The 10,681-nt window shown below is 60.6% G+C and overlaps 1 gene segment (V, D, J or C); it reads right to left on the bottom strand.

Moving 5' to 3' along the window:
• Positions 1 to 2,803: 2,803 nt before the first annotated feature.
• On the bottom strand, positions 2,804 to 7,842 carry LOC133234042 (immunoglobulin heavy constant epsilon-like). The segment is given in 6 exon segments: positions 2,804 to 3,238; positions 3,311 to 3,634; positions 3,722 to 4,045; positions 4,164 to 4,454; positions 4,526 to 4,865; positions 7,813 to 7,842. Coding segments are annotated over 6 exon segments (1,650 nt in total).
• Positions 7,843 to 10,681: the final 2,839 nt, after the last annotated feature.

Raw genomic sequence — 10,681 nt, forward strand, 5'->3', positions numbered from 1 at the left:
ACGCCCAGCCCAGGTCTCTGGAGGGGACAGGTGCTCTCCTGGGGCTTTTCCCTAAGTAGGGTGGGTGTGGGGCTGTGAATGGTGGGCCTCCTTGTTGTCTTTGACCTTGAGGCTGAGCTGGACTGTCTGGACACCTGCATGCTGGTTGTTGAGCCCCTCAGTGGTTGTCTGCTCCTTCCTCCTCCCAGGGCAGCTGGGCAGCCGCAGAGATGCTCAGACACCAGCAGGCAGTGGGCGCTGTGTGACGTTGGTGTAGTCTTGGGAGCCCTGGGGCTGCCCCTGGAGGATGGCGGCCAGGATCCACTTCACCTGGGGGAAGGCACGTGTGAGGCGGGTTCTGAGCCCAGCTGGGGCTCCCCTTCTCAGGGCGCCCCGCCCGGAAGTGGGGCATCCATGCCCACCTTGCAGAGGCTGACGGCGGCGCCATAGCTCATGCTGAGCAGGAAGAGCACGATGAAGACAAGGAGGCTGGTCCAGGTCTCCTCCAGCTCCTCGCTCTCAGCTTCCTCTGCACACAGGTCCTCGAGGGCCAGCTCTGTGGGCACCGGGTGGTCAGCCCCCTGGCCTGGGGTCAAGGTGGGGAGGACAGGCCTGGCCACCCTTAGGGAGTGGAGGGAGCTGGGCCTAGTGCCCTGGTCCTGGGTGGCCCCCGCTTCTGGCCCCTCCAGCCGGCCCTGGCCACGGGGACAGGAGGCCCCTGAGCTGGCAGGCAGCTGTGTGGGGGACTCCGGGCCCCTGCCCTCTGTCGTCCATCCTTCTACCCCCAGGTGGTTGGTGTTTTGTCTCCCACCATTTTGCACAGCTTTTCTGGGAACTGCTGGTCACTTGCACTCAACTCTGTGGGCTCCTCACCTCTGTCCCACCCCGACTCCCTGCTCCATGGCAGGTGGTGGTCCCCCAGCCCGGGGAGTGCCCTCTTCCATCAGCTGCAAGGCCCGTGGCCTCCTAGCCCAGGCCCCTGGGTCCCATTCCTGCTCAGCTTCACTCTCCTCAGCCTGGGGGCCCCTTGAAAAGCACGGGGCTGGGCCTCCCTGCCTGGAGCCCTCAGGAGAAGCCTGGACCCGGACGGCCCCTGGAGTCAACAGATCATCACAAGGGGCGCCTGGGGGCTGTGCCCAGACATGTGGACCTTGCCCAACCTGTGGGAATGCAGAGCTGCCCCAGCCCTCTGCCCCTCCTGTCCTGGGGCTGGGCCTCTCCTCTCCCAGCACAGCCTCCACTCTGGGCTCCTTTCAGGGTGTGGGCTGTGCATGTGGTGCTTCCTGCGTGCGTGCGGTGGGGCCTGTGTGCTGTCCACATGTGCATCCACATACATGTCTGTGTGCTTGTGTCCATGTCTGTGTGCACTCAGGTGTGTGTCCACGTGTGTCTGTCCACGTGTCTGTGTGTGTCCACGTGTCTGTGTGTTTCCATGTGTCTGTGCGTCCAACTGGTCATCTGTGGGGCGCAACTGACAGAGAAGGGTTGGCCTAGGGAGGCTGGGGCCACAGCAGGAAACCACATGGGGCAAGGGAGGGTCCAGGGGCCAGGGGCCAGGGTGTGACTGGGGTGATACGAGTGTGAGGGTGTGGTCCTGGTGAAGGGTGTGGCCTGGCTGAGAGGGTGTGGCCTGGGTGAGAAGGTGTGAGGATATGGCCTGGGTGAGAGGGTGTGAGGGTGTGGCCTGGGTGAGAAGGTGTGAGGATATGGCCTGGGTGAGAGGGTGTGAGGGTGTGGCCTGGATGAGAAGGTGTGAAGATATGGCCTGGGTGAGAGGGTGAGAGGGTGTGGCCTGGGTGAGAGGGTGTGGCCTGGGTGAGAGGGTGAGAGGGTGTGGCCTGGCTGAGAGGGTGTGACCTGGATGAGAAGGTGTGAGGATATGGCCTGGGTGAGAGGGTGTGGCCTGGGTGAGAGGGTGAGAGGGTATGGCCTGGCTGAGAGGGTGTGAGGGTGTGGCCTGGATGAGAAGGTGTGAGGATATGGCCTGGGTGAGAGGGTGTGAGGATATGGCCTGGATGAGAGGGTGTGAGGATATGGCCTGGGTGAGAGGGTGTGAGGATATGGCCTGGGTGAGAGGGTGTGAGGATATGGCCTGGCGGAGAGGGTGTGAGGCTGTGTCCTGGCTGAGAGGCGGGCCTCCTGTGAGTGTGTGGGACGCTGCCTGTGCCTGGCAGTGGATGGGTGTGGGGCCTTGGCACCAGTGCACGTGGTGGCCTGAGGGTGCTTGAGAGTGATGGGTGTGTCCCAGACCGATTCAGAGTGGAGTGAGGCTAAGCAGCAAGATGGGGCACTGGGCACTGAGCCCGGCCCAGCAGGGCCGCGTGGGTAGCGGGGAGTTCAGAGGTGGAGGCGGAGGAGCAGACCCCACACTAGCCCACGTGTGCAGCTGGCCTGTTTGTGCCTCGGAGGTGACAGTGGAGGGACCCGCATGCTGGCGCCTGTGTGCGGGTCTAACTTGACCCGTTTCTGTCTGGAGGGCCTCTGTGTGAGCTGTTGGACTTGGGCGCTTGGGGGCTTATCTGTGTCCAGAGGGGCTGGCAGGAGCCTCTGGTGGAGGGCCCCCACCCAGGGGTCTGAGACCCCCAGAAAAGGCTGAGGTCTCTGTGGTCCCTCCCCTAGGACCACCCTCTGGCTCTTAGAACTTGCTGAGTGGGCAGAATTCATAGTCGGGTAGGGGGAGGGCCTCGACATGGAGAGTGATGCTGGACAGAGCCCTCCCTCAGCCCTGTCTGCCTGCCGAGCCTTCCCTTCTTCTGTGCCGGGACATCCCCCCCACCACCCTGACCCACAGCCCACGAGCCCCAAGAACAGGCATGCCCAGGGCTCTGAGCAGGCACCAGAGTGTTTATTGACAGTGGACAGAAGGTCCCACTGGCCCCTCCCCTGCCCCTGGAGAGGGGCAGGCGGGAGGCTGGGCGTTATTTACCGCTGTTAATGAACACCGATTTCTCCAGGGTCCTAGTCCTGGGCAGTGCCTCATGGATCACTTGGCAGGTGAACTCATCGCCCCTCTTCCAGTTGGCCCTAGGGACCGCCAGGCGGCTGTAGGCGAAGAAGGCTGGGGTGTTGTTGTCGGCCCTGTGGGGCTGTGTGGTGGTGTGCTGGTCTGCCCGCATCAGTTCCTTGTTATGCAGCCACCGCACAAAGATGTCCCTGGGGAAGAATTTCTGGATCATGCAGGTGAGGGTGAGCTCCTCCTCGTTCTCCAGCTCCTTTCCGTCTGGCAAGAACACGTAGGCCTTGGGGGCCAGACGCTTGCCTGCAGACAGGTGTGTGGTTAGTCAGGCTTCTCTCAGGAGGCCCGCCTACCTCCCCTTAGCCTGCCGCTCACCAACATCCTTGGAGATGGATCGCTGGATGTCCGTGGGCAGGTCGCTGTGGCTCACTTTGCAGTAGTAGGTCTCGCCTTCTACCCAGTCAGTGACGTCCACCGGCAGGGTGGACGTGACGGTGACCGTCCCGTTGAACTGACGCTTGATCTCAGGGGGGCCTGCGTGCACAGGCTTCCCGTTTGCCCTCGACCAGGTCAGGCTCAAGTTCTTCTCGTTGGCCAGGTCCACAACCAGGCAGGTGATCTTGGGTGACTTGTTGACGTACAGCTCGAGGGGGGTGGGTGGGCTCAGGTAGGCGCTCACGCCGCGGGGCTCGGACTCGGCTGTGTGCGAGAGGGGCCTGTGTGAGGCTGGCCGCCCTCCTCCCTGAGCCCCTGGTGTCTGAGTGTTGGCGTAGGTGAGGGCTGTACCTGTGCACCTGTGGGCGTGGCTTTCGAAGTTGTAGCCGTAATAGTTGACCCGGCAGGTGTAGGTTTTCTCGGACACCCACTGGCCCTGTGTGATGTTGACTTCACTGTAGGTGGAGGTCAGATTGCCCTCCTGTATCTCGGGGCCGGATCGTGCATACAGCTCTTCGGACTTGAGCCCATCCACCAGCCAGGTGACCTTGATTTTGCCCGGGGTGTAGCCGGAGATCCAGCACAGGAGGTGGATGGTGGTCTGGGTGTCGCCATTGGGGTTGCAGGAGGAGTAGAAGAGCTTCACTGAGGGGTCGCTGAAGTTCTTGGCGCACTCTGGGGGCAGAGGTGGCAGGCATGGGGCTGGTCTCCTGGAGACCCCAAGCCTCTCCTCCCTGTTCCTCCAGCCTGGCTGGCCCGCCCCCTACTCCCAGCTACCCCAGCCCTGGCTCACCAGTGCTGATGGTCTTATTCAAGTTGGAGTTGGTCTCAGCGTGTAAAACTCTGCAGGTGAACTCCTTGGGCTGCTCGCCCGAGATGGTCAGCTGGCTGGTGGTAATGTAGAGACTGGAGCTCGCCATTTGGATGCTAGGGAAGGTCAGGGTGCTTCCATCCAGGGGCACTGTGTCCCAGGTCACAGTCACTGACCCTGGCAAGTAGTCCTTGACCAGGCAGCCCAGCCTTACACGGGCTTCTTCTGTGCAACAGAGCCTCAAGGGGTAGATGGATGGAGCCTGGATGGAGGCTGTGGGGACAGGACCAGGGTCAGCGCTGGTCTCAGGACTCTCACCCATATGTGCCAGGCTGACTGCTCACCTGGGGTGGGCTGTGGAGCTGAGGTGGGGTGGTCTGGCTCAGGGAACACTGGGGCTCTGCTCCAGCCTTGAGGGATAGATGGTTTCTTCTGGGTCCTTTTCTCACCTCCTGACCCTTCCAGGGACCCCTCCAGCGAGCAGCTGTGCTCCACCTCCTGACATCTCCAGTGAGCAGCTGTTCTCCACCTCCTGACCCCACCAGGGACCCCTCCAGCAAACAGCTGTGCTCCACCTCCTGACCTCTCCAGAGCGCAGCTCTGCTCCACCTTCTGATCCCTCAGGAACCTCTCCAGCAAGCAGCTGTGCTTCACCTCCTGATCCCTCCAGCGAGCAGCTGTGCTCTACCTCCTGACCTCTCCAGTGAGCAGCTGTGCTCCACCTCCTGACCCCTCCAGGGACCCCCTCTAGCTAGCAGCTGTGCTCCACCTCCTGACCCCTCCAGCGAGCAGCTGTGCTCCACCTCCTGACCCCTCCAGGGAACCCTCTAGCTAGCAGCTGTGCTCCACCTCCTGACCCCTCCAGTGACCCCTCCAGCGAGCAGCTGTGCTCCACCTCCTGACCCCACCAGGGACCCCTCCAGTGAGCAGCTGTGTTCCACCTCCTGACCCCTCCAGCGAGCAGCTGTGCTCCACCTCCTGACCCCTCCAGTGACCCCTCCAGTGGGCAGCTGTGCTCCACCTCCTGACCCCTCCAGTGACCCCTCCAGTGAGCAGCTGTGCTCCACCTCCTGACCCCTCCAGCGAGCAGCTGTGCTCCACATCCTGACCCCTCCAGGGACCCCTCTAGCTAGCAGCTGTGCTCCACCTCCTGACCCCTCCAGCGACCCCTCCAGTGAGCAGCTGTGTTCCACCTCCTGAACCCACCAGGAACCCCACCAGTGAGTAGTGACAGTCACTGCCCTTGGCCTGAGTGCCTGGACACAGGACACTTGAATGGAGGTGCCAACCCACGTCCTGGAGGTGGGTGCTCAGAGCCCATGACCCCTGTCAGTGCCTGGGGACCAGAGAGACCTCCAGGAGATACCAGGATGTTCTTCTGTCCCTACTCAGACCCCCGTTGGAGATCAGGGACTCTGAGAACCCCAGCAACCACGAGTCTGTCCCCTCTGCCAACCCATAGCCTTGGCCTGGGTCAGAGACCCCCAGGAATCACCAGGCTGCTTCCCCACTCCCAACCCTAACTCAGACCTCCCTGGGGATCCAAAAGCCCCCACTTCCCAGAAATCACCCCAGGCCTTGTGGGCATCCTGTGGGTGGATCCACCTGCTGCCCTCTGGGCCCTGCTCCCTGTGGCCAGTGGATTAGCCCTTCAGGTCCCTGAGCTGTTCCATCACGGCTGCCCCTCCACCCCATTCTTCCCCTGAACAGCCCAGGCCCCCTGGTTCTCTGCCTGTGGACCCCCAGGGAATTCCAACTACAGCCCCATCGAGAGAGGATTAAGACCCCTCAAGGCCTTCCTCAGCCCCCTCTGTAGACCCCCCCCCTCAGGCTCAGCCCAGTTCATTCAGCTCAGCCTATTCAGCCCTGTTCAGCCCAGTTCAGCCCAATTCAACCCTGTTCATCCCATTTCAGCCCAGCTTAACTCAGTCCAGTTCAGCCCAGCGCAACCCATTTCAGCCCAGCTAAGCCCTGTTGATTCCTGTTCAGCCCAGTTCAGCTCAGCGCAGCCCAGTTCAGCCCAGCTCAGCTCAACTCAGTCCAGTTCAGCCCTGTTCAGGCCATTTCAGCCCAGCTCAGCTCAGCTCAACTCAACTCAACCAAGCCCAGCTCAGCCATGTTCACCCCAGCTCAGCCCTGTTCATCCCAGTTCAGCCCTGTTCAGCTCAGTTCAGCTCAGATAAGCCCAACTCAGTCTAGTTCAGCCCAGCTAAGCCCAGCTCAACTCAGTTCAGTTCAACTCAGCCCTATTCAGCCCAGTTCAGCCCAGATAAGCCCGACTTAGCCCAGTTCAGTTCAGCTCAGCCCAGCTTAGCCAAGTTCAGCCCAGCTCAATCCAGCTAAGCTCAGTTCAGCCCAGCTCAGCTTAGCTCAGGTCAGCCCAGCTCAACTCAGTCAAGCCGAGTGCAACTCAACCAAGCCCAGCTCAGCACAGTTCAGTCCAGTTCAGTCAGTTTAGACCAGCGCAGCTCAGGCCAGCTCATCCCAGCTCAGTCTGTTCAGCTTGGCTCAGCCTAGTTCAGCCTTCCTCAGCCTTATTCAGCCCTGTTCATCCTAGGTCAGCTCTATTCAGCTCAGCTCAACCCAGTTCAACCCAGCTCAGCTTGAGCTAAACGCTCAGCTCAGCCCAGCCCTGTTCAGCCCAGCTCAGCCTGGTTCAGCCCCGCTCAGCTTAGTTCAGCCCTGTTCAAGCCAGTTCAAACAAGCTCAACCCAGTTCAGTCCAGCTCAGCCCAGTTCAGCCCAGCTCAGCCCGGTTCAGCCCTGCTCAGCCTAGTTTAGCTCTATTCAAGCCAGTTCAACCCAGTTCAGCCCAGCTCAACCCTTTTCAGCCCAGCTAAACCCGGTTCAGTCCCGCCCAGCCTAGTTCAGCTCTGTTCAAGCCAGTTCAGCGCAGCTCAACCCTTTCAGCCCAGCTCAACCCGGTTCAGCCCTGCTCAGCCTAGTTCAGCTCTGTTCAAGCCAGTTCAAGCCAGTTCAGCCCAGCTCAACCCTTTCAGCCCAGATCAACCCGGTTCAGCCCTGCTCAGCCTAGTTTAGCCCTATTCAAGCCAGTTCAAGCCAGTTCAGCCCAGCTCAACCCTTTCAGCCCAGCTCAACCCGGTTCAGCCCTGCTCAGCCTAGTTCAGCTCTGTTCAAGCCAGTTCAATCCAGTTCAGCCCAGCTCAGCCCTGTTCAGCTCAGCTCAGCCCGGTTCAGCCTAGTTCAGCCCTGTTCAAGCCAGTTCAACCAAGCTCAACCCAGTTCAGCCCAATTCAGCCAACTTCAACCCAGTTCAGCCCAGTTAAGCCCAGATCAACCCTATTCAACTCAGCTTAGCCTAGTTCAGCCCAACTCAACCCTTTTCAGCCCAGCTCAGCCCAGTTCAGCCCAGCTAAACCCAGGTCAGCCCAGTTCAGCCCTGTTCAGCCCAGCACAGTGCAGCTCAACCTAGCTCAACCCAGTTTGATACAGCTCAACTCAGCCAATCCCCACTCAGCCCCACCCCTCCAGGGTAGGCAAGCTCACTAGAGAAAATTCTAGCCCAGCCCAGCCCATCCAGCCCAGATAGGTTTGGGTTGCCATTTTATCCAATCTAGCCATTCTAGTTTGGCTGTACTCAGCTGAGCCCAGTTTCTTCTGACTCAGCCCACCTCAATCCAGCCGAGTCCAGTCAAGTCCATGTCCACCTAGTTCAGCTTAGCACAGCCTGGTTCAGCCAACCCAGGACAGTTGACTACTGAGCTCTGCTCAGCTGGACCAGCCTGGTCTAGGACAGCCAAGACAGGCTACCCTGGCCCCCTGAGGATGGCATCTCTCCAAGCCACCTGGCTCAGTCCACCCAGTTTAATGCCAAATCACCTTGACTCCAAGCAGCCCAGCTCACTTCAGCTCAGTGCACAGTCCCACGTGGCTGAAGACAGCCCATATGGCCAGTGAGGCCCAGCTGAGGCTGGGATGGTTCATCTCCCTCCTCATAGCTCCGTCCACTAAGCCACACTTGGCCCAGAGGAGCCTTGCCTGGCCTACCTGAGTCAGGGTGGCTCAGGCCAGATGATATGGGTGCAGCACTCTTGCTGTGTTGGCTGGCATGTAGACTGACCCCTGCAGCTTTCTCCCCTGACCCTGGGCTGGCCGCCACTGTCCTGGCTGGCTGTGGGCAGATCCATGCTCAGCCCACTTTCCAGGCCCTGTGTGTGGTCCCTGCCCTGGCCCTGACCTGTCTGAGAATCTTGACCCCTTTGTCTCCTCCAGGTCGGCTCCGAGCATTTTCTCCCTTTCCCGTGTCCCCATGTGGGGAGTGGACAGTGGAGAGACAAGCAGTGACCTGCAGGCTGTGTTCCCATGGCAGGCAGTTCAGGTATCTTCTCCCAGCAGGGTCTGGGCAGCTCCAGGAACTGGGACGCCCGAGGTGCTGGGTCCTCCGTCATGTGTCTATGGCTGATGTGGCCCGTCTGGCCAGTGGTGGCCATCTGCAGGATCCCTGGATAGGCTCCCGGGTGAGGTGAATCGTTACTACCCATTGCTGTTATTTTTACATCCAGATGGTAGGGCCTGGGCGGGGATTGGGGGAGCTCTGCCTCACTGCTCTTGCTAAAAATGGGGTGGGAACCCCCGGAGGCCTCAGCAGCCCTGGAACTTCCCTTCTCTCTCTGTTCTTGGGAAGTTGACAGAGTGATGGCAGGTCCCAGGCCAGGCTCCTCTCTGTGGCCTCACCCCCCAGCCTCTGCTGCTGGGTCATGGCCTCTCTCCTCAATGCCACGAGCTGCCTTGGTAAGCCCTTGGCGTGCACTGTGGTCGTGTGATGGCCAGGAAGGGACAGGGCAACGGGCACAAGCACCACTGTCCCTGAGGCCACCCTGCCAGGGAGAGGTCGAGGCCTGGTGGCCTCAGAGCCTGCGGTGGATCCTGGGGCTACCCGAGGGCACACTGGCAGGAGGAGCAGGCTGGGGTCTGGCCCACTGGGGTGGCCTTGGCTGTGTGTGCGGGGCCATGAGTCCAGCTGGATGTAGGTAGGGGAGCGACAGCCCGCCCGCCCGCAGGCTCATCCTCTGTCTGTGTGCCCGCTGCCCTATCACTGTCCTGCGGCCAGGTTCCCATCAGGCCAGTGAGGGCCTGGGGAAGGCTGCACACGAGCTTCCCGGAGCCTGGGGTGGACCGTGCCAGCTGGGCTGCCATTGTCCATCCAGGCTGTGAGGACAGCATGACCTTGGACCTGTGGGCAGCTGGTCCCCCGCAGATGCTCACCGATGTGGCTCAGCCAGTGATGGCTGAGTGTCGGCCTTGCCTCTGTGTTGTGGACCTGGGCTGCAGGACCCTGTCTCCTGGACCCAAGACGTCCTGGGCTGGAGGTCCGCATGCCAGAGGCCTTGTCAGGCCTGGTCCCCTTGGAGGGCCGAAGACCCCAGAGGGAGAGCTGGATGCCTGGGGGTGGACCCAGTGCACAGAGTTGGGGCCCCGAGGACCCCAGAACAGATTGTCCTGGTCTGTGCCACCCCTCCCCCCTTGGCCCCAGGGACAGATGGTGCATGGGAGGTGGATGGGAGAACACCGAGTTCCCTGGAAAGACCCAGGGTTCTCAGAGAAACCACAGGGAGGGCAGAGCCCCACCGGGGAGCCTCCTGCCAGGTGGTGTCAGGCCCTGCAGCCTTCACTGTGTGAGTGGGTCTGGGGCTTGGCCTGTCTGCCTGGGCCCACCCCAGCACCCCTTTGTTCATTCTCTCCTGCTTCGGGCACTCAGGGCAGAGGCCTTGGTGCCCAGCCAGCATGTATGTTCATTTGGCTGTGCTGGGTCTTAGCTGTGGCACACGAGATCTTTAGCTGTGGCATGTGGAAGCTAGTTCTCTGACCAGGGATCGAACCCAGGCCCCCTGAATTGGGAGCATGGAGTCTTAACTGGTGGACCAGCAGCAAAGTTCCCCCTTGCTAGCTTTCAACTTGTGATAAGCTTCTCCTGGTTCATCCCTTGGCTGTTAATGCTGCTTATTGAATCCTGTTCATTGAACAGAAATTCTTGATTTCCACATGATGGATTCATTGGTTATTTACCCTCCAGCCTGCACATTCGGGGCTGCTGTGTGGGCTTCCTGGGCCTGCCATAGCAAAGGCCACATAGTTGGTGGCTTAAAACCAAAGAAATGGACCCTCACATTCTGGGAGTCTGAACTCTCCAGAAGGCTCCAGGGGAGCAGCCCTCCTGCCTCTCTCAGTGCCTGGTGGCGACCAGTCTTTGCCTCCATCTTCACGTGGTCATCTGCCCTGTGTATCAGCTCCTCCTGTTTTAAGTCATTGGACTTACCATGCCTCTGAAATCTAGTGTGACCTAATCTCAAGGGCCTTAAGCAAATGACATTTGCAGAGACCTCATGCCCAGACAAGGTCACATTCTGGAGTTCTGGGAGGACGCACATGGCACCAGGGAGATGCTCTTCTTTGCCAGCCTCGGCCAGTCCCTTTCTTTCAGCTTTAAAGTTGGCCTTTCTGATGTAAGTGTTGGATTCCAGCAGGCTCCCCCCCACCCAC

Source organism: Bos javanicus, chromosome 21 (genome assembly GCF_032452875.1).
Source record: "Bos javanicus breed banteng chromosome 21, ARS-OSU_banteng_1.0, whole genome shotgun sequence".
NCBI classification, from domain to species: domain Eukaryota; kingdom Metazoa; phylum Chordata; class Mammalia; order Artiodactyla; family Bovidae; genus Bos; species Bos javanicus.